This window comes from Gorilla gorilla, chromosome Y (genome assembly GCF_029281585.2).
Source record: "Gorilla gorilla gorilla isolate KB3781 chromosome Y, NHGRI_mGorGor1-v2.1_pri, whole genome shotgun sequence".
Classification (NCBI taxonomy): Eukaryota; Metazoa; Chordata; class Mammalia; order Primates; family Hominidae; genus Gorilla; species Gorilla gorilla.
Window position 1 is genome coordinate 33,997,110 of NC_073248.2, and position 24,361 is coordinate 34,021,470.

At 36.4% G+C, this 24,361-nt stretch overlaps 1 protein-coding gene across 1 annotated transcript in view; it reads right to left on the reverse strand.

Moving 5' to 3' along the window:
- LOC115935851 (ankyrin repeat domain-containing protein 18B) overlaps window positions 1-24,215 on the reverse strand; it is a 43,129-nt gene extending 18,914 nt beyond the window's left edge. The window contains 10 exon segments of the mRNA XM_055377153.1: window positions 2-361; window positions 5,084-5,154; window positions 5,931-5,932; window positions 7,107-7,161; window positions 11,385-11,452; window positions 14,175-14,318; window positions 15,152-15,258; window positions 19,526-19,699; window positions 19,863-19,977; window positions 24,010-24,215. Of these exon segments, the coding sequence (XP_055233128.1) occupies window positions 2-361; window positions 5,084-5,154; window positions 5,931-5,932; window positions 7,107-7,161; window positions 11,385-11,452; window positions 14,175-14,318; window positions 15,152-15,258; window positions 19,526-19,699; window positions 19,863-19,977; window positions 24,010-24,215 (1,302 nt within the window).
- Between the last annotated feature and the right edge of the window lie 146 nt (window positions 24,216-24,361).

A 24,361-nucleotide genomic window follows, 5' to 3' on the forward strand; every position in this document is an offset into this window, starting at 1 on the left:
ACTCATTTATAGCAGTGGCCAGGCTAGAATGGAGGGATTCAACTTCAGCTTCTAGTCTTTCTTTGTTGTGTTTTTCCTTCTCCGATTTTGAATTCAGCCTTGCATTCTCAGCTTTTAGATCATTAAAGCTGTTGTGAATACTGGGCCATTTTTTTGTTATCATTTCTTCATTGAGTCTTACACTCTTTTCAAAGTTAGCATTTATTTTTGTAATACTTTTAATTTCCTGAATATATTTCTTTTCCTTTCTGAGACTGTCATTTTTTATTGCATATAATTCCTGTTTGGGCATGGCAATGTCTGTCTTCAACATATAATTTCCATACATCACATCCTTCTTTTTTCCATAACTGTGAGAACCCTAAATAAAACAAAACAAATTTTTAGTTAGCACTCAATAAAATAACCTATGATGGTTATTTCTGAAGTGAAAGTACAACCTGTACATTCATACAATTAAAAGTTGCTGTAAGTGGATATCCAACTGGAGAAAAAGTTGAAGCAAAACCTTGAACCTTAGAGAACATACATTTCAAAAAGTTCAAAAATGTATTTGAAGTCAATGAATCGATAAAACACACACACACACACACACTCTCTCTCTCTCTCGAGAATTTTTAAGAATATCAGAATTGGAAAAGCCTTTCTCTGAATTACAACAAACTCAAAGCATAAAGTTGTTAAAAAATTTGACTAAATTAAAATCTTGGAAAAAGGAAATTGCATTTATACTCTGATACCCAGACACCACCCTATAGTAAGAGCTTTACCTCCACATCTATTTGGACAGATAAAATCTCTCAAAGTTTTAAAAGTTCTGTTTCCCTGATCATATTCTATTGTGATTTGACTTAACATTTTTTAGTCAGTTGTAAGAATTACATTTACTAAATCATAAATCTAGACATTGTACTAAGCACTTCTACATACATACATTGATGAACTTATTTAGTTATCACAATCCTTAAAAAAGACAGGTTAAAAATATAAGCAAGCTGCAGGATTTTCCTCAGGGCTTCTGACTCTACTTCTAGTTCTCCATCAGATCACAGTTACCTCTGTGGTGTAAATATATCAACACAAAAACAGAGAAACAAAAAGACACAGGCATAAAATATGTCTTCTGCCTTTGTCACCTGGATTCTCCATGAAATAGCCAGATTGAGAGGATGTGACCTTGTGGGGCTTCAGAAACAGAAAACAAGCTTTCCCTTTTCTGCACTAAGATATTCTTTTCCCCTTTGCCTTTTCTCCTTATTTTTTCATTTGGTTCCAGGGATATCAAATAAGTGAAGGTGCTCACTGAAATAGAGGAACCAAGGTTTGCCACAACACAAGGAGCTGAGTGAAACTGCTGAGTTTCTAGTGTGGAATCCTGGAAAATGAGATGTTCCTCAAATTTACATTCAATTACCACAGTTTATAGCTGGAAGATACACAGTATAGCTGTCCACTCTAGCCCCATTATCTACTTGATACTGGAAGTAAAACCAAGAAATATTAAGTAACTCACCCAAAGCTCCTAAGATGGCATTGCCTAGCATTTCATGGCACCAAAAGGGAAGATACAATTATATATTGCTGAATTACATAAATTACCAGATAAATACATCAAATTCATCAAATAAATTAAAAGTGTGACTTTGGCAAAACAATTTAATGGCTCAGAGGGTGGTGGGAGGCCTCATCTGCTTTTACTTTGAAAGAAGAAAATCTCTAGATTTTTGTCAATCTTTAGAACATAATGTACAGAACTCAGCCTTCTACTATAGAGTCAAATGCTAAATTTTTGGCTGAGGAGTTACCCTACTTATATGATAAAATCATACATGTCAAAACCTACCATATTTTATTAAACAACATCATGTAAAAGTCTGATTCAACAGAAATATTGGAGAGTGGTGATTTTCTTAAATATGTGAAAGTATGTGTATTTGTTTCCAAAAACATTTAAAGTGGCCATGATGGAATTACAAGTTTAAACAGTTTGAGTCAAACAGATAAACTTGCATGCATGAAAGCATATTAAACAGACTTCTTTGGCTGGGAATATTTGTTGCAACTCTCAAGGTCAGATACATTTTCATGTCTCTTCTTAGTCACTGCTTTCCTCCCAGTGTATTACCATTTAATCATTTAAATAAATGTAATTCATCTTTAAATGAATATAGAAAAAAGAATCTAGACATTATTTCTTTAGCAATTTCCCTTATGCTTATCCGGTTCAGAAGGTCACATGGTATATGGCTAAATAATTTTCCCAGCCCATATGCCACTTGGAAAACTCACAGTGAGACTTAGGTTGATGAATGAATAAAGATTATGAGAATGTTTTCCAGACCTGTCATTTAGATAGCAGCACTAATCTACTTTGACACACAATTACACATTTAGATAACCCCACTGTAACTATACACATGAGATTTTATTGAGTAGAAAACCAGAACAGATCAGATAACTTATAATAAGAGAAGCAGCAAGGGAACCTCTTTTATAGTTGAACTTTTTTTCTTCAAAGCCAGGAACTCTAGTTGTAACAAGCCTATCTCATTCTTGAGCCTTTGCATATCTTGCTGTAAGTCTTCTAGATATGCTTTTGATGTTCTGTCACTATGTGGTGGAGAATAACTCACATTTTCTAATTCAGGTTTCATGCTTTTATAGATATTAGCAGTGGGACTGTCATATGTGGGTCCCTGAAACACACTTGCCAAACACCTTCTAAGCTTTAGAAGAGCTTCCAAGTTCCATATGGCTTGTGGAACAAGCGCTGTATTGGTTTTCGGCTTTGTAAGTGTCTGCAATAGCAGAAATACTGTAGCTTTCTATTCATATCACATGCTTCCATTCTTTGGAGTGAGCAAACCACAAATCAAAAAGACTTTTTGGATCTCTAGACTGAGGCCAATGTCTAATGACTAATTTCCAATCTGTGGTATTTTAGGTTATATTTTCTCATATTTGCATATCAAACTCTTGGTCTTTTTTCATTTCAGCCATAACTACTGGGTTACTTAATTTTTCAATTTCTGTATCATTACAACAATTCTCTTTCTTCTTCATCTCTGTGAGAAAGAGGCTACATGTCTGGTTTGTTATAATTTTTACAGTCTATTTTCATTTGAATAAAGCTTAGAAGATGACTGGCAAGTGTGTTGGAGGGACCCAGAGTATAAAAGCAATGACAAGACCTGAGTGAGATGGGCTCCTTCTGTTCAGCCAATGCCTGGAATACCACAGAGTTAGACACTCCAGGTGCATCTGCTTCCTCACCATCAGGGATAGGATTCATCAGATTATGGGGCACTCTCTTTAAGTTTGTCCCTCTTTAGAGTTACAGTGTAAGAGCCCTTTCTCAGGACAAACAGTAATTCTGGATTTTTCAAAACTTTCACCAATCTTCAGTTGAACTTTTTTGTAATGAATGTTTTTTTTTTTTTTTTTGAGATGGACTTTCACTCTTGTTGCCCAGGCTGGAGTGCAATGGCATGATCTTGGCTCAACACAACCTCTGCCTCCCAGGTTCAAGCAATTCTCCTGCCTCCACCCAAGTAGCTGGGATTACAGGCATGCACCACCACACCCAGCTAATTTTGTATTTTTAGTAGAGACGGGGTTTCTCCATGTTGGTTAGGCTGGTCTCGAACTCCTGACCTCAGATGATCTGCCTGCCTCAGCCTCCCAAAGTGCTGGGATTACAGGTGTGAGCCACCACGCCCAGAATTGTAATGAATTTTAAAGGAAGTCCTGAATATACAGATATATCCCCTATTACAATTCTTACTTAGTTCTGGTTCTTGAGACATTTTTTTGCAGGTGTAAAAGTGGAAAATTCATTTGCTTCTTTTGTTTCTCAGATGTCTTTTCTGACAGGGTGCATGTTTTAAAATTAACTTTATTCTAAATTGTTTCTCAGATGTCTTTTCTGACAGGGTGCATGTTTTAAAATTAACTTTATTCTGAATTAAGTATGAACAAAGAAAAAATAGAAAATAATTAAAACTGAATTGTGAAACTTAATCTGTGTTTTACTACTCCTAAGTTACTGGATTATAACTAAGAAGTAAAAATAATTTCCCTTGGCTTAATACAGGGGAAAAACGTGAACCAGGAAGCTTAACTCTCACTGTTTGTTTGGAGTAAACTTAATTCATTATCAATTAAATCTGACAGAAATAGGTTCACAGATGATATGTAGTATCTAAAGGCTTTCTCTCTTGAAAAGATTTTTACCTCAGCATACCCTAAATAGTGAACCCCTACAGTGAATTCATATTTCTAGGATTAAAGAGTAGGCAAATGTTAAATTATTAGAAACCAAAATGAATACAAATCAGAAAGGAAGAAAATTTTTAGATTCTACTTCAAATGTTATACTGTAATATGATAGTGTTATCTAGATAGGTTATCTGCTTATATCCAGGTCTGATATATTCTAAGCTCCACTAGTGACAGCGCTTTACAAATTTTAATAGCATTTTCTACTTATGTTAAAACAAGAAAGTTATTGTTTGCACCCTGACACCAAAGTCCCATTCTGGAAAGCATAATTCTCTCAATAGGCAGTTGGATTGCTTTTATGACCCCATCTTCTCCCTGAGCATAGACACTGAAGGCAACCAGAAACCAAAAAACAGAAGAAGTCTTTAACCTCAGCACTGGTGATCAGCAACATAAAATTGCAGTTTGAACCACTGGGAATGATGACTCCTTTCACATAAGGTGAACTCAGTGGCCATCACTGTTCAATTGTTCATAATTTCTCTTGCTTAGTAATACAACTCAATTTTTGATGTTACCTTCTTTATCATGAAGAAGATAATAAAAATAAAAGAGCAAAGAGAGTTCTGGAAATTTCTGGCCTCAATTCCAAGGGTACAGAAAGCTATGAGTTACTACAGACTATAAGAATATCTTAAATTTTATAACAGGCTGAAATATTTTAAAATTCAATATGAAATTATGCTCTGTTGGATTCTAAAACGATAGCCTAAAAGGTTACTTCATTTGGACTATGCTATGTTATTAAAGAAAAACAAACAAACAAACCAATATTAAACCAGAAATTTAAATTGTTATGTACCTGTGGCTGTTTATTTTCACTTCTTTCAAGCCTTTCTTGCTTTTCCTCTGAAGCCACTTTTAAGTCATGTTCTGCTGACAAATCCATATGTTTAGTTAAAACGAATGACTTATAAGACTATAATCTTTATAGAAATTGATACTAAACAACATACACTTTTCTTTTATAAATTGAGAGTTTAAATGAAGCTTAATGTTTACTGGAATATTTACATTTTTAAGAAACATTTCTAATTGTCTAAAACTTTAACAAACCACTTGGGGAGACACTAGATATCAGCAGGTTCAAGCCATGCAAAAGTCTCAGGGTCACCCAAAAATTATTCCACCCAATATAAAAAAACAAAACTGCTGGAAACAAAACAAACTTTAAAAATACAGTAAAAACATATAAAGTAGCACTTTACTATTCTCTATTTCATAATAGCATCTTTTTAACACATGTTAAGCACATTATTTACTAATAATTTGCAAAATTTTTGTTACTGTTATACCTTTATAGTGTACACCCTGTTTTTTTACATCTGAAATATTTTCCTGTACAATTCTGACAAATTTATGTTGTGTTTTAAGACTCAGAATGTAGGCTGGGCATGTAGCTCACACCTGTAATCCCAGCACTTTGGAAGGCCCAGGTGGGATAACTGCTTGAAGCCAGGAGTTTAAGACCAGCCCAGAGACCATAGTGAAATGCTAACTCTATAGAAAATTTGCCAGGCATAGTGGTCTGTGCCTATAGTCCCAGCTACTCAAGAGGTTGAGGCAAGAGGATCCCTTAAGCCCAGGAGTTTCAGTTTGCAGTGAGTCTCGATCATGCCATTGCACTCCACCCTGGGTGACACAGTAACCACTTGTTTCCAAAAACAGAAAAAAAAAAAAAGGAAAAAAGGCTCAAAATTCTATGTGAAGTCCTCCCTGAATCTGGCTATCTTCCTCCATGTATGCAGTTGTCTCCTTTCTTGGGGCTCCCTTAGTACTTTTTGAATTTTTCTAGTGTCACTTCACCATCTGAGCTGCACATCAGGTCTTTGCATGTCTATCCCCTTTGTTGCTAGACTGTAGCAATCATCTTTGTATAGACAGTCTTTATTTTACTAAATATTTATTGAGTTCCTGCTAAGTGGTAGGCACAGGGGTTTAAAGAATGAGAATAAAAGCTGTCAGGGATGGCTTTTCTAGCGATCATGCCCAAGCTGAGACTTAGACGTGAGATACACCAGATTAAAAGAGGCAGAGGGCAGGAAAGATAGCACATGCCAGGCAGCGGCAAGAGAGGGAGAGAAGCCTCCCAGAGCGCATGTTTTTGTCTACATGAGAAGGATGGTGACGGAGGTATCACCAACAGCTCAGTAATGCCAGAAAATGGGCAGACAGAGAAAGGGCTGCAGATGGAGATTTGGGCAGAAGCCAGTTTCTGAAAGCCTTATATAAACCAACCATTATTGTCATTTCTTAAATTTTTTAAAAAGCAAAACAAATTAGAAAAGCATAATTCCAAGAAAAAGACCAACATTTTATTGTATCTTATCTTATTCGACTTGAATTTTCTGAGAGATGGGGTCTCACTCTGCCACCCAGGCTACAGTATAATGTTGCTATCATAGCTAACTGGAGGCTCAAATTCGTAGGCTGAAGTAATTCTCCTGCTTCAGCCTCCCAGGTAGCTGGAATTACAGGTGTAGAACACCACACCCAGTTACAGTTTTTGAAAAAAATTGTCATGGGGTCTGGCGATGTTGCCCAGGCTGCTGGACCTCTAAGTCTCAAGGGATGCTTCTATCTCAGCCTCCAACACTGATGAGATTACAGGCAGGAGCCCCTGTCCCCAGCAACAACAATATTTTCAAATGAATAAACTGGAGCTCCATCATTTTATTTTATCATGGATGGGTGAAAACCTTGTAATAGACTGATGTACTCCGTGGATTTGTGACAAGGAAACTATACCATTAACTACTGCTGAAGCTTCCCTTGTCTCCCAGTCTCTTTACGTGGTTAAGAGTAGAGATACTCAAGTGTCTTACCTTTTGCACCTTCTTTTCTTTTTTTTCAAATTGTTAGGCTTCGTAGCTGCTGTTTCTGTCAAACATGCAAACTTGTTAGATATTCCTTCTGGAAAACATCATCCCTCTCCCTCCTTACCTGGCAAAGTTTCACTTACTCTGCATGCTTACCTTAAATCCTACCCATTTTTTTTAGAAGCTTGCACTCATCACCACAAATTTAAAAGTGAATGGCATCTAATGAATATACTAAATACATAGTAAATAATAACTATATGCTCCCAGGTGACATCTATCCTCCAGCTATCTATCCTCTACATAATGGGTCAGCACACTGCAGACCACAGGCCAAATCCTGCCTATCATATGTTTTTACTCAATGAAGTTTTATAAGAGTACAGTAATGCCTATTCACTGACATGCTACCTATGACGGCTTTCACACTACAATGGCAGGGTTGAGTAGCTACGACAGAGACCACATGGCCGTCAGCTGCTTAAATCATTCTTGAAAGAGAGAGAGAGAGAGAGAGAGAGCACATGGCCTAAAATATTTCCTATTTGGCCCTTTACAGAGAAAGCTTGCCAATCCCAGCTTTATATCCTGAACAGAATGCCCTAAATCTCAAATTGAATCTAATGCCTCCCCTGCTTACAATTTTCCAATGAATTTCTAGCACAAACACTGCTGGCTCCCTAAGAGCAGTTCCTTGTTGTTTCTTGCTGGAGAATCACAAATCTATGTGGATATTTATTATCGCAATACCCCTCCTCAGCTTCAAAACATAAGTGATTATTCTAAGCTAATCATATAACTACATTTGCTTTCCCAGTGCCTGGTTTAGGAATGAGCATGTGGTGTGACGCAGCGAACAAAATATTACACAAAGGGCTGAGCACGGTGGCTCATCTCTGTAATCCCAGCACTTTGGGAGGCCGAGGCAGGCAGATCGTGAGGTCAAGAGACTGAGACCATCCTGGCTAACATGGTGAAACCCTGTCTCTACTAAAAATACAAAAATTACCTGGGCATGGTCGCATGTGCCTGTTGTCCAAGCTCCTCGGGAGGCTGAGGCAGGAGAATTGCTTGAACCTGGGAGGTAGAGGCTGCAGTGATCCGAGATCGTGCCACTGGACTCCAGACTGGTGACAGAGCGAGACTACATTCCCGAAGGAAAAAAAAAATTACAAAAAGTCCCCTGCATGCTTCTGAATTTTCTCCCAATTTAAAAGACACATGTGAAGAAAAGCAGCCCTTCCAGCCTTTAGATACTATCTTGTGAGAACATGATGTTTGGAGCTTTTGCTAAGTAGCCAACCATGAAGGGAGACATTAACAGGACACTGCCAACAGCATAGCTGAAAGAGGAACAAGTGGAATCCAATATCACTGGACAACCAAAACAAGTCCGGTTCTTATGGTTTTGGCCACTGTTAGGTCTTCCAGCATTTGCAGCCCAAAGCATTCTACCTCAGAAGTTTCCCCTGGCCTACAGGATAAGATCTACTCATTTCTGTACTATTAGAAGTCTTTTATTGAACTTGTTTCTAGACACAGGTAAAACAACGACAAAGTCTTTCCTAAGCTTGCCTTCACTGACACATACTAAGTATAATAAATAATAATTATAAGCTATTTTCACCTCATTACCAAACACTCCATATATATTTTTTTGCACTAGTAAATTTGAACGGCTAATAAACTCTACAAAGTTCACTCAGGTGTCCTACCTTTTGAACTTGCTCCTTGTGTTTTAAAACTTTCATTCTTCGTGGCTGCTGCTTCTGTCAAACATGGAAGCTTGTTAGATACTCTTTCTGCCAAGCTTCACCCCTCTGCCTCCTTACCTGGCAAAGTTCCACTCACTCTGCACGCTTACCCTAAATCCTACCCACATTTTAGAAGATTGCATTCATCACCACGAACTTAAACATGCCTGGCACATACTGAACGTGATACATATGTAATAAATAATAACTATAAGCTCCCAGATGACATTGGACACACAGTAAGCACTATTTCAGGTAGTAAATAAAATAAATAACAGTGGTAATAACAATCTCCCAACTGTATTTTTTAAATGTATTTTGTAACATTGGAAAAATGCTTAGTCTGTAACAGATACATGATAGTTATTATTTAAGTGGACAAGTATTTGAATGAATTAAAATATTTTTCTGAAAATCTCTGTTGAAAAAACACAAAAATTAAATAGTTATCTATATTCTATTACGAGCACCTTAAAGACAAAAACTATGTCAATTCCATCTTTGTCTCCTGCAATTTGCCAAACCTAACTTATAGAAGTGGTTTGATAATTATGTACTAAATTAACGGTGTCTTTATACAGTTCAGATTGTACAATGCATTAGGTGTTACATTTTTGTTATTGTGAACCATTTTTATAATTTTATTATAATTTTTTGAGCCTAGAGTTTGGCTATTGGAATATTTATTACGATTATCTCTTGCCTAATGGTAACAGAGTATTTTTTTTTTTTTTTTTTTTGAGATGGAATCTTGCTCTGTCACCCAGGCTGGAGTGCAGTGGTGCATTCTGGCTCACTGCATTCTCCATCTCCTGGGTTCAAGCAATTCTCCTGCCTCAGTCTCCTGAGTAGTTGGGAATACAGGTGCCCACCCCCATGCCTGGCTAATTTTTGTACTTTTAGTAGAGATAGGGTTTCACCATGTTGGTCAGGCTGGTCTCAAACTCCTGACCTCAAGTGATCTGCCTTCCTTGGCCTCCCATGTGCTGGCATTACATACACATGAACCACCACACCCAGCCTGGTAACAGATTATCTTGTTCCTATAAAATTACTATTATTATGATAATTATCCAGCACATAAAAAAACACAGCTTGTTCTAAGAAGTGAATATATCTCATGAGGTTCCAACTTATGGTGAATAAATTAAAAATAGACCTTGTTTGTATAAGAATATGTAACATAACTTCTGCTTCTTGGAAAGGAATTACTTTTCTGTCTTCTGCATTCAGTAGGTATCTCCAAAAATATCTCCTATTTGTATGGGTGCACATTAGCTCAGTTTTATGGTTGTTATTGCCATTTGTTTATGGTATCAGAAAGGGATTGTTGAATTCCTAGTTCTAAAGACAGTTACTTTCTTAGTGACAAAAATTCCTGTGTAATGCAGTTGACCCTTGAACAACAAGAGTTTGAACTGCAGGGGTCCACTTATATGCAGATTTTTCTTCTGCTTCTGCAACCCAGAGACAGCAAAACCAACCATTTTCTTCCTCCTCAGCCTAATCAACCTGAAGATGATAAAGATGAAGACTTTTGGGAGGATTCGCTTATGTTTACGAATAGTAAGTATATCTTTTCTATGATTTTCTTTATAACAGCTTCATTTCTCTAGCTTACTTTATTCTAAAAGCATAGTATATAATAATGCAACACATACTAATATGTGCTCACTGACTGTTCGTGTTATGAGTAAAGTTTCCAGTCAATGGTAGGTTATTAGTAGTTACGTTTGGAAGGAGTCAAAGTTATACTCAGATTTTCAACTCCACAGGGATCAGAGTCCCTAACCCCCACAATATTCAAGAATCAACTGGAATTAATATTTATTTACTAAATGTAAACCATTTACTATAAAAATTAAATAGAAGATCCATTTGCATAACAAGTCCAATTTGTAACAACGTAGTTATAGAGGAAATTGCAACACATTAACTTAATCTAATTTCTTATTTATATTAATACAAAAATATGTAGAATTTCAGGGATCATAAGTAGGTAAATGAATTTTTTCAGACAATACTGTTTGAGATTGAGAATTAGCTACAACTTCTTAAATAACTCTGAATTCTAAACTAAAGAAATTAAATTTAAAACATTAATTTATATATAAACATATATTTTAAACTGCTCTTTTATGATTAAAAATATGTAATCTTACTTTTTTTCTTTTCTTTGGAGATAGAGTCTTGCTCTTCCAACCAGGCTGGAGTGCAGTGGTGCAATCTCAGCTCACTGCAACCTCCACTTCCTGGGTTCAAGTGATTCTCCTGCCTCAGCCTCCCAAGTAGCTGGGATTACAGGCGCCTGCCATGATGCCCAGCTAATTTTTGTATTTTTAGTAGACATGGAGTTTCACCATGTTAGCCAGGCTGGTCTCAAAATCCTGACCTCAGGTGATCCACCCACCTCAGCCTCCCAAAGTTCTGGGATTACAGGTGTGAGCCACCATGTCTGGCCTGTAATTTTGCTTTTTAAAATCAGTAAGATCACCATGGGAAATGAGAAATTTACTATCAGAAGTCTTACCTTGATTGTCATTTCGAAGATGATTTTTAAGTATCTTATTTTTATGTTCCAAAATTTGTTGTTGGATGCTATTCATAATAACTGTAATAAAATTAGTATTTTAATAGTGATATGAAAAATATTTACCAAACAGATTAAATCCTTAAAGCATTTCAGACAATATCAGAGCTAATATCAGAAATCTAATGTCCAATATACTTTAAAATTTTAAGCTCTATAAACTTATTAAGCTTCTAATTAAACAAGAAAAACAGGAAGTACTCATAAACTGAGAAAAGCACAGCTCAGTAAATTAATTCTAGTTAGCTTAACAGCCTGGAAACTGTCCTGCATTCACAGTAAGTCCTCGCTCTGTAACCAACAGGTATTTTGTTTTCAGACCAGTTGCTTCTCTTAGCCTCCATGGCTTCTTCTAAAAAATAAAGGTTTTACTACTTGACGTCACTAGGTCATTAGGAGGATGCAATTAAAAAACATGTTTAAATGTTCAGAGAAATAGTAAAGCAATGGAAAAATTTATTCTTGAACTGCATTGCTGAAACCATTTTGGAATCTCAAATAAAACCTCATGAGTGTTTTTCCATAGTTGCTAATATTTGAATGTCACAGTTTTCAGATAATGTTATTAAGTGCTAATTCTGGTTATTAGTTCTATTCATTGTGGCTTGTAGTTCAGAGCATTTTAGCTAGTTCATAACTTGTAACTAAATTTATATACAAATCTATTATCTCATTAAAACATATACTCTAATTGTCCCCTATTACGGAGCTCATCAATCACACCAAGGGCAGAAAACTAATAGGTGTCAAAACCTGGCTGAGACAACTACCATTCCTTCTCTACCTCCTCAAACTCAGAGCCAGCAGGTCTGTGTTAGAGGCTGCATCTTTCTGGTCCTCGCCAACTGACATACAAGACAAAGCCCTGCTTGTATTGTTTTTCAGTTCCATGAAAGAGATGCAAGTTGATGTTTCCTCATTTCCAAGTCATGTACTAACAACATATTTGCTTGTAACATCCTGCGTGCTACTCAGCTCTGTTCTCATTTCACAGATCACCTTACATGAATACTTTTATAATGATTTCATTATAACATAAGATTATATAATATACATACATTATATAATCTATAATAATTATATAATAATTATATATATTTATAATATAAATATAAAATACAAAAATGTAAAATATAAAATATAAATATAAAAATATAAAAATACGAATATAAAAATAATATAATTATATATTATATAATAATTATATAATATATAGATTATATATTCTATATGTAATATAATCTCATATAAATACAAGAATTTTCATTATTATGGAAACACATTACTTGAGGGGCCAACTCCAAGTTGGTCCCCCTTACTCTATTGAAGGATAATGTACACATGTCAGAAAAAAGCCTCAAGGTACAGATGTGATAACAAAAGGCAAAGGGACCTCTGTTCTCTTCCTGCAACATTATTTGAACATCCCTAACTGTTGAGTACAATCCCAACTAATATTTGCTAGAGAAAAAATGGACATTGGTCTCAAAGGATAATATATCATGAAGGTATAGGCTAAGCCTAGCCAAAAGGTGGGCTACAAATAAGATTTTTAGTGTTGGGGGAAGGTCAATTTACTCACTATGTGTGTGGGAAGAGCCAGGAGGCCTCACTGCCAGAGCAGGTCGCTGGGAACAATGGCTAAGCCTATGTACATGAACTAAAAAACACTGTAGCTGTGGGCCAGGTGCGGTGGCTCATGCCTGTAATCACAGCACTTTAGGAGGCCGAGGCGGGTGGATCACAAGGTCAGGAGATCGAGACCATCCTGGCTAACATGGTGAAACCCTGTCTCTACTAAAAATACAAAAACAATTAGACAGGGATGGTGGCAGGCGCCTGTAGTCCCAGTTACTCGGGAGGCTGAGGCAGGAGAATAGCGTGAACCCAGGAGGGGGAGCTTGCAGTGAGCCAAGATTGTGCCACTGCACTCCAGCCTGGGCGACTGAGCAAGACTCCAACTCAAAAAAACAAAACAAAACAAAACAAAACACTGTAGCTGTGGACTCTGTGTATGAGTCACCATGAAGAGTGAGGGATCTGAATCATTAAGGACATCCTGGTGGCAAAAGTCAATCATTACCAGATTGCAGTACCAGTTACAATGGCAGCAATACAGCAAGTGAATCAATGACTAGAATGATTCTTCTGACTTGTAAAGTAAGTTTGTCTTCCTTGGGCTTAGGGAACCCCTTATCTTTCTGAAAAATTCAAAGGAGGAAGGCATAGGAGGTAGCCCCAGGGGATAATACAAGATTTTCTGCTAAAGTGGACATTTCAAGACCCAATAACTAATTAGAAAAGTCAGGCCAGGCATGGTGGCTAGCAGTTTGCGAGGCCGAGGCAGGAGAGTCACTTGAGCTCAGGAACATGAGCAACATAGTGAGAACTTGTCTCAAAAAAAAAAAAAAAAAAAAAGGAAGAAAGAAAGAAAAAGTAAAAGACGTGACATTATTTCTATCTCACATATAAGAGTTATACTTGGAATAAAATGAACAACACTGAGATTCCTAGCGACAAAGGTCTTTAAAAGTCCGGAAAGAATCTTGCACTCATTGCTACTTCTAACTAGTCTAGCTTTCTGTGTGATTTCTGGCTAAAAAGTGGACTAACTTGTTGCCATTCCAAACTACCTCAACCAAACTATGAACTGTCACCTAATGTATAAGATGCAATAGTTATAATTATTTTAAACCTTAATCTAGTATTAACCTGTCTTTTAATATAAGCACATAGCTTCTCAAATCACAACAAACAGCATAATCCTCAGCAGTTTGGCCAAACATGTCTTGAGAAGAGATGTGTATATTTTGTTGAAGGAGGAGGCTGACGATACTTGACAAGTTATGCTGTACTGCAAGTATGAGGGCTGTTCTAAAATAATAAAGAAATAACAGCACTCAAGAACTTTGATAAAGATATTTAATTAGCAAATTGGATACACTTTACCAACTTCATATCTTGCCTGTCAGGATAGACATAATAACCATTTACATGTACTAGCTTATGTGTATAAGCATCTTGGGTGCTCAAGTGTTCATCTTGTTAAATTACCATCAAGGCTAAAAGGCAGGGACAACAAGCAATCTTCGTGTCCCATTGGGATATGACATAATACAAATTGCTAATTTTTAGTCCTTTGATGGCCAAGAAACTGTGCTGAGGTCACTTATCTAAAGTGGGCAAAGATATAGGTGAAGATTTTCCCATTGCTTTCCTAGTCTGATATATGGTAATTCAAAGTCAGCTAGGGATCAAATAAGTAAGAGCTATCTGCAGGCTGAAAAAAACAGCAACATCAACAACAGCAACAACTATAATAATAATAATAATAATAATAATAATAATAATAATAATAATAATGATAATGGTAATAGCAGTAGTTGTAAACTGAAAGTTAAAGTCTACACTTCTTAAAATTAATAAAATACAAAACCCCTTTAGCTAATATAAGATTACAAGACCAAAAATATCAAATTATAAATAACAGTCTATAAGAGAAGATGAATCCTACTACATACTGTTTTTTATGTTGCTCAGTCCAAATAACTGCTTTCCTACCTAACTAATTATTCGTGTTATTTTTTACTATATGCCAATAATTATAAGTTTAATCTTATTAACATTTCTGACTTGAGTGACTGTTACGACTCTAGAACACTCAGGTTTTTAGGAAAAAAGAAAACAAAAGACAAAAACTATTGCACCTTTTGAAATTGTCAATGGCATGTATATTTGCCTGGTTCTTCAACAAAAATTCCACCATATGCTGTCTCCTGGAATTTACAGCAAACAAAAGTGGAGTGTTTCCCTCCTGTAAGAAGGCAAAAACAATTTATAATTCACAAAATTACATATTTCTTCCACTGAACTAAAAATCTTCTATAAGATGCTATGAACTTAAACATGCAATATAGAGAGAAAGTAAATGCAAAGCAGTCCCATCCCTTTCACTTTCACTCCTCTGTGCTTTCCCACACACTGCCTTGAAACACCCCTCCTCTGCCTCCCCACATTAACTTTGGTCATCTCCAAAACTCACTTTATTTACCAGTCCCCAAAATCCTTGCTTCTATCTCAGCATTTAGCACAGTACATTGTAATTATTTCATTGTTTCACACTGAAACCAAGAGATTCTTGAGGGCAAGGGCTGTATCTTTTTTCTCTATAACCTTAAAACCTAAGACATAGTAGTGAATGCTTTAAGTTTTTAAAATAAATTAATCATCTAAATGATTATCTCTAGAGCAGTGTTTCTTAAACTATATTTCAAAGAATAGTTGTTTTACCAGAAAAACTGTACCCCAACAAAACGATTCCATGATCATCTGCATTTGAGAAGTATTATAAAACTATATTACATGGCCAACCATCTAGAAATCCCTTGAACTTTGCCTAATCTCAATTTGACAATACTTTTTGTGGCAAACATTAACATTTTAGGAACTAGAGTTTCAGGGATACAGTTGACAGAGCTTCCCAATACAAGTGGAGGTTTCCTCTGGGTGGCACAAACTTGCTTGATTTATGTCTATCAATGGTCTCAGGATGCCAATGTCAGGCACTCCTGATCCAAAGGGGCCACTAAGGAAATGAGCTATGAATTAAGAGAGATTAGCTTCAAATGCACTTATTTTCCTTATTATTAAATACTCCATGGGATTTCTCCTAATGCAAGAGGATAGATTTTTATCTTAACTATTAGAATGCTCAGTATGTTCTGTGTAAGACAGACAGGCTAAAATTTTTTGAAAATAAATATTAAAAAGCAAAGCTCAGTAACAAATTCTATTCTCAATTATAATGATAATCCAGGGATGCTAATGCAACTTTACTTTTTAAATCCATTTGCATTGATTTCCATTTAAATTGCTATTTAACCTTTTTTTTTTTTTTTACTTTAGGCAAAATATAAGTCAGAAATAAAAATACAATGGCTTATCAAAAAAAAAGTTCTAATACTGATGTATAGGGCTTATTTCTAGCATAATAAGAGCCAATAAGTCACTTGCATTTTTTTTCTTTTTTGAAATGGGGTCTCACACTGCTGCCCAGGCTGGAGTGCAGTGGCATGATCTCCACTCACTGCAAGCTCCACCACCCGAGTTCATGCCATTCTCCTGCCTCAGCCTCCCAAGTAGCTGGAACTAAAGGCACCTGCCACCACACCTGGCTATTTTTTTGTATTTTTAGTAGAGTTAGGGTTTCACCGTGTTAGCCAGGATGGTCTCCATCTCCTGACCTAATGATCTGCCTGCCTCGGCCTCCTAAAGTGCTGGGATTACAGGCATGAGCCATCGCATCTGACAGTCACTTGCATTTTTAAGGGACATTGGTGAGAAGAAAGATACAATGTCTGCAATATTCATAATCTATCCACTTCTCAGCAGGAATAACCTAAAAGGGCTTCTAGGCATTCTTATGAGCAGATGACTATTTGTGGTATAGATATAAAAAAAGAGTTAAAAAAACTTCTGAATTCTAAAATTCAACTCTATAATTGAGGGATTTATATAAACTATAGACTATATATTATGAACCAATATATGCTGTTTTGAAAACCTTGAAATCTTTATGAAAATATACTATAGAAAAGGAGTTGTAAACTCAAATACTTATAAGGATGAAGGAGGTTACCTAAGTAAGTGAAGTACTCAGCTGGGCACAGTAGCAAACTGGAGAATATGTGCCTCCTACACAGGGCAACCTCTGCGCAGCAGACCAAGCAGTGATGTGGTTCAGGGAATACCAGATTCGTTTCTTAAGCCTGAGGTCCAGACTTCTGCATGAGTCCACTAAAGTTTACATGTCGACTCAATTCAAAGAGGCAAAGAACAAATCTATACGCCACATTTAGACTGTAGCTCTTGTGTTTTTATATTTGCTATGATTGTGTTGCTAATTAATTGTGTATAAACCAAGTATATGCATGTGGAACTTTTTCTTTGTCTGGTATCATGTGTTTAATAAAAAAACTCAGGCCCTGATATATACATAATAAAAATTGCTGTTAACACTCATAATACCCACCTCAAGAATCTTCCCAACATTTATTCATTTGCAATCTATGTGCATATAATTTTCCCAGATTGTTAACCAAATAGACAATTAGTTCATAAGAATGCTGAAACTAAATTATTAAAAGAATTCCTATTGTATTCTCACTGACTTCAAGGATTTCAGTGTTTAAAACCTACATCCTGATAATGCCAAAGCTCTATAAACTTAATAGACATACTGAGATAGCCCCTAATACAACTGCAACTGAAAAAAAAAGGTTCGAGATTTGCTACTGATTTAACTGAGAAAATCTCACTTGTAATGAACATTTGTTGACACATAATCACTTGAATGGTGACAAAGGAACATGAAATTGTGAAAGGGTCAGCCTGTATTTATTGAAAGATTAACAGCGAGTAAATTGCTAAAGACTTTCTCAATGGCAGTGAATGATTCATGGTGGGAAGCAAAAGGTGGTTATTCTGTAAGCTAAGCAATATTGCCAATGATATTTCCTTTCACTTCCCAGTCACAAACATAGAGAAAGACAGATAAGTCAGTTTAATGTTATTAGAAAAGAGAACTTTGAAGAAAGTAGCACCTATCAAATGCCAACTCTTTTAGAGATTTCTTCTGTCTTTGAGATACGGGAGTTTATATCCTGCACTTATCTATTCTGTGCTTCTTAATCAGGAGTGTATTCGAACACTGAGGCATTTTTTTTTCTTTTGTTGTGGTAAGAGACAAGAGTCTTACTATGTATTTTTAGTAGAGACAGGGTTTCACCGTGTTAGCCAGGATGGTCTCCATCTCCTGACCTCGTGACCTGCCCACCTCAGGCTGGACTCAAACTCCTAGGCTCAAGCAATCCTCCCACCTCAGCCTCCTGAGTAGCTGGGACTACAGGAACATGCCACTGTGCATGGCTTCAAGAAAATATTTTTAACCATACGTGTTCAGAACTTATTAGATCTATTACATCAAAATCCTCAGGGGAAAGCCTACACTTGTAGACTTTTAACAAAATTTCCCCAGGTCATTGTAATCCACAATTCTAGCTGAGAATTACTGCAGCAGACAATCACTTCAGTTTCATCTCTCACCCACATGGCCAATATCCTTTATCAGCTTGGGATGTGGCCAGAGAGGAGTATGAGATAGAGTTATGTATTAAAATTCCAGTTAATTTTCCTGGGTGTGGGTATAACAGGGACAAGTAAACTCAAAATCCCAGTTGATTTTGCTATTTATAAGCTGCTTATCTCCCACCTTCCCACCAAGATATTCTAGATTTGAAAGGAGAGTTTAGACTCTTAGCTAAGTGGCTGTTTTTGCCGGAATGGGTAATAAGTCAGTTATTAATTTGTTCCACCCTTTGCTGAAGTGTTTCTCACTTCATCACCGTATATTCACTGCCAATCTGGTTTCCTCAGAGTCCTTTAAAAAATAATCTTTAGGCAAGTTTTGGTCACTCTTTTTACCAAACCAAAAATGATTACCCCAAAGCTGAACAGTGCTTTGTCTCAATACATAAACTGGAAAAACAACAAACTAAAAAACAAAATCTCTTCTTGGCATTTTCCCTCATTACCTAATTTCCAAGTGACTTGCATGTTTTTGATTGCTCTCCTTTTCCCTTCCTATTTTTCCCTCTTAAACCTTGTCCATGAAAGATACATCCATTTTGTTAGAAAACCATCAGCAGAAGCAAGAGTTCCATTTATTGTTAAGTTGCTTTAGTTCTGAGTTTTAAGATAAAGCCTATTTCCAGGGCAATTTTTTTCCTGTGATGTTTTTACACTAATTAGAAAAAAAATACACCTGGGGTAGGAAACGAATACTTGAAAAGAAGAAGTTTTACCTTAACAAATTCACAAATACTTCCCATAAGTGCACTAAAATACCTGTGCCCTCTAATGCTTCTTCAAAAGTATCAATATTTAAAGTAAAATTTTAGACAATTAAGTTATTTCAAAACATTTTCATTCAGGAATACTTGAGTTCCAAATATTAAAAATTGACTCTTACCTATGTCAATATTAAAACAAACATTTTGAAAAGAAAGTTGATTGATCTGTACCTTGTTTAGTGCTTCAATATTTGCATGGTGGGAAAGCAGTTTTTCTGCCAGTGAAGTCCCCTCATTATACACAGCATAATGGAGAGCAGTGTTGCCGTAGATATCCTTAATGTTTGGATTGGCGCCACGTTCCAGGAGAATAATGGCACAAGCCTCTTCCTGGCAGTGTACAGCCTATCAGTGTTAGATAAAAAAACTAGACTATAAATTCTAAGAATTCAAAATACATATTCCACAGGTTTCACCAACTAGCTATATTTAAATGAGACAAATTCATTTTAATTCTATGTATTTAAATCAAATCCATTTCATGCTGAAAGAGTTGGCTACTATATACCTTCATTAAAGGTGTCCTGTTTAGTCTATCACAGATGTCGATCTGGCATCTTCTGTCCAGCAAGAGAGTGACCACTTACACACGGCCATGGGCACAGGCGAAATGTAGAACAGTCCTAGGAGAGTGAGAGGAGTTTTCAGGAAATGTAGTGCATTATGTCAAAACCTACAATGGTTCATGTCATTGTAAACATTGAATGGCATGTTATTCCTCTGCCTTCAAAACAAATAATTTTCTTTTGAAGAAAGTACAATATTTATTAGCTCTTACTGCTCCCTACCATAATGAAACAGCAGCCTATTTGGATAGAATGAGCTTGGTGTTTGGATTCAGCTCAACTAGGGCTTGAGTTCTACTTTGAACTCGGTCAGCTATTGCTTAGCCTTTCTGTGCCTGAATTTCCTCATTAATAAAGATGACAACAGCAGCTGGCTCACAGGACACCACTGTGATGTTTAAATGAAAATCTATGTAAAGCATTTAGAACTGTTTCCAGAATAAGCAACAACTCAATCACTGTTAGACTTTTGTTTGTTGAGACAGGGTCTTACTCTGTTGCCCAGGCTGGAGTGCAATGGTTTATTTATGCCTCACTGCAGCCTGGCACTCATAGACTCAAGCAATCCTCCTGCCCCAGCCTCCTGAATAGCTGGGACCACAGGAGTGCACCAACATGATCAGCTAATTTTTAAAAATTTTTTGTAGAGTAGGAATGTCACCTTGTTGCCCAGGCTGGTCTCAACCTCCTAGCATCATGGGAACTTCCCACCTCACCCTTCCAAAGTTCTGGAACAACAGGTGTGAGCCACGCACACAGCCAGATGTTATTATTACTACTCTTTAACAAAAACATTTTAATTAAGTAAAATGATACAATTATTGCTATTTTGCAGGATGATTTAAAGATTGGGTCACATTTTAGCATATCTCATATTGGAGCGGTATTTATAATTCGTTATTTTTTATAACTATAATTGGTAGCATTCAAAAATCATCTTACTAATATAGAAAATACTAGTGTATCATACAATCCATGAGGCCTTACATTAAGTAGAATACTGTATACACAGCAGGTCTAGGGCAGTTGTAGGCATCTAACTGACACTTAAATACATTTTAATTCCTAAAAGTACCATGGGGAAAGAGCACTAAAATAACAACATATATTTTAAACAAATTACTTCTTACTTTGATTTTTAAAAATGTGAAGCTGGTCGGGTGCGGTGGTTCATGCCTGTAATCCCAGCACTTTGGGAGGCCAAGGCGGGTGGATCTCCAGGTCAGGAGTTCAAGACCAGCCTGGCCAACATAGTGAAACTCTGTCTCTACTAAAACTACAAAAATTATCTGGGTGCAGTGGCAGGCACCTGTAATCCCAGCTACTCGGGAGGCTGAGACAGGATAATCGCTTGAACTTTGGCAGCAGACGTTGCAGTGAGCTGAGATCACGCCACTGCACTCCAGCCTAGGCGACAGAGTGAGACTTTGTCACAAAACGAAAACAACAACAACAACAACAAAAACAAAACAAAACAAAAAAAAAGAAACGTGAAGCTGAAGGAAACTCATGATTGAGATGAATAGGTATGGCTCATTTTAGTCAACACCTAGATTTACAGAATATATGCACATCAGACTTTCTAATGATTAATATTAGTATTTAAGACTGATAAACTTTCAAAAGGGCAGTTAAAGGTTATCTCTTATTGTTTTCTACCTTCAGAAATGCTTTTGATTGAAAGGCGGGAGAAAAAGCTTCAATGAGATTAAGTCCTACTATTCCCATTTTAAATCTCTCATCTTGCTCAGGCAGAACAGGTAAACAAAGTTTTTAAGTATGGAAGGGTCCTGAGAGATAGTGCAAAATGTCTGCTACATAACATATTAAGGTTATGTTTGATGAATAAATGGACTGGTAGAAACAGTTGGGGAGCTCAATATTTTCAAATACAACTTGTATAAACCAATATTTTTGTGATAGTAATAATATTTGCTATTTGTTATTTTGATAAGACAACTGTAATGAAATGATTAATCTCATTGTTTGCCTATATGTAATGAATCTATACATAAGAAAAACATATATATACATAATAAAGTATATACATAAAATCTGCAAGCACAGATAAAAAAGATTCCCTTTTTACTTCTGAAGAAGCTAAAAGTTCAAACAAGATAAAACCCTCACAATAATGATAAAAAATAGTGAGAAATTATTTTCATCTGTACAAGATTCACATTTCTCTCTTCCCAAAATTTATTCCATTAATAATAAATTTTTACTAGAAATTTTATAAATGCTCACTTCAGAAATCAAAGGTAAGAAAAAGGAACAAAAAACTAAAATACAAATTCTCAGAAGTTACAAATTTTATCCTATTTTGTACATAGTTCTGCCTAACACAAGACCATAGTAAGTTTGTGTGTATGTGCAAGCAAACTGATTTGTTTTTCCTCACTGGCTGTAACAAAATGCATCTTCACATATCAACATACTTCTCCACCTGTTGCCACCTTCAATGGCCACATATCCATTCTATGGGTTCTTGTTAACATAAATGCTGGGAAAAAAAGTCCATATCTCTATTTTCTGAAGGTATTTTGATACAATGGAATTGATGGGTAAAGCGCATATACATTTTTAAAATGTGGTAATTATTTCCAAATTATCCACTTGAAAAGTCATCAGCAACTTAAACTTCAAGCAGCAGTGTAAGTGCCACTGCTCTTTATTCTCACAAACACTGTGGATAGAAAACAGTCTCATTCCTCTTTTAACTTAAATTCTCTTATGAGAAACACTAAAGATTTTTTCCTATGTACATAAGTAACCTGTGGATCTGCAAAAAGTACTTTGCTCACTTTTAGAGTTCTTTTCTTGTGGATTTGATTGGAAAGAATTCCCTGTAAATAAAGATGGGCTTTTTATCTGTATATATATATATATATCACTGATACATATAACATTATGTTAGTAATATATAAAATCTGTTATACATATAATCAGTAATATATATATATATATTATATATAAGAATAAATTCCCTGTAGGATGAAGATACACTTTTCATCTGAATATATATTTTTATATATTAGTAAAAATATATATAGTAAATATTTTTCAAGTGTGTTATCTTTTGTTAATTTTTTTCTGATACACAGGGGATTTTAATTTTTAGTTTGCTAAATCAACCTTCAGAATGCCTGCTTGTGAGGTCATTCTTAGGAAGGCCTCTGTTAATGTAAAATGTACCTGTATAAATAAGTCTTTGAGTTTTCTTCTGGTACTTTTCTCATTTTGCATATGTAAAAAATTTCACTCTGTATTCCATCAGGAACTCATTTTTGTGACATAAAATTTCATTAGTTTTCTTCACATAGCAGGCATTTTATTAATAACTCATCCTTTCCTACTCATCTGAAATGTTACCATTATCAATCCCTATGTATATATCTTACACATATTTCAGTGTTTTTGGATTTCCTATTCTGTTCCATTTATTTATATATGTTTTTAGCTATTAGTAAATAATTAATTGTGGGAATTAATAGCACATTTTGATATCTAGAGGAGCAAGTCTTTTTTCACTCCATTATAAACATTTTTAAATGTCATCATAATGGTAAGAAAGACAGCAAGTGTCATGCAAAAATGATAAAACCTTGATATTTTCATTCGGTTTATGTAAAACTGATAAACATATTAAGAGCTCACATTTTGAGAAAACTGAGTCTTCTCATTCAAGGAACCCACCTCCTACTTCCAAGTGTCCGTCTAAGAAGCCCCAGTAAGGAACCTATCTACCTAGGTGGATGCGGATGTAAAACCGACACAGGGTTTTATCTGAGAACTCTTCGCCTGCTGAAAATGGCTCATGGTATTTTTGACATGGGAATGAGTTCTCATTAGGCACCTCCCTATCATGTATATGGCTCCATGTTTTAAACGTGGATATGCTTAACTTTGTGAGTTAAATCACTCCAATTATCCACCAAACGCTACAGGCGGGAAATTGCCAGTGATGGAAAGCAGCTGAGGCTCCATTTGGCTCTGCAGGTCCCAGCGACCTCCAACGACCCCGCCTCAGGCGGTGCGGGGAAACTGGGCGTGGGGGCCCCCTCCCACAGAGGGCTGAGCCCCCACTACCTGTCTTTTCTGTCGCGGGCGTCCAAGTCCCGGAACCTGCGCGTCAGGCAGCGCTTCACCTTTGCGGCGTCACCCTTGATGGCCGCCCTGTGGATCTTCCGCAGTTCCCAGTCCCGAATGTGGTACCCCCAACCCGCATACTCTTGGTCCATGGAGCTCAGGAGCGCCTGGCCCAGGCGTCTCCCTAAACTGAAGAGCTTCCTCATGGTGGCGACTTCTCAGACACCCACCACCCGCTCCTGAGACGCCGCAGCTCCTAGGTGCCTTTCCACCCCCACCCAGCTCAAAATCCGAGATCCCCCTTCCCACCTGGCGATCCACCCCTAAATCCGAGATGCACCCCCAAACCCGC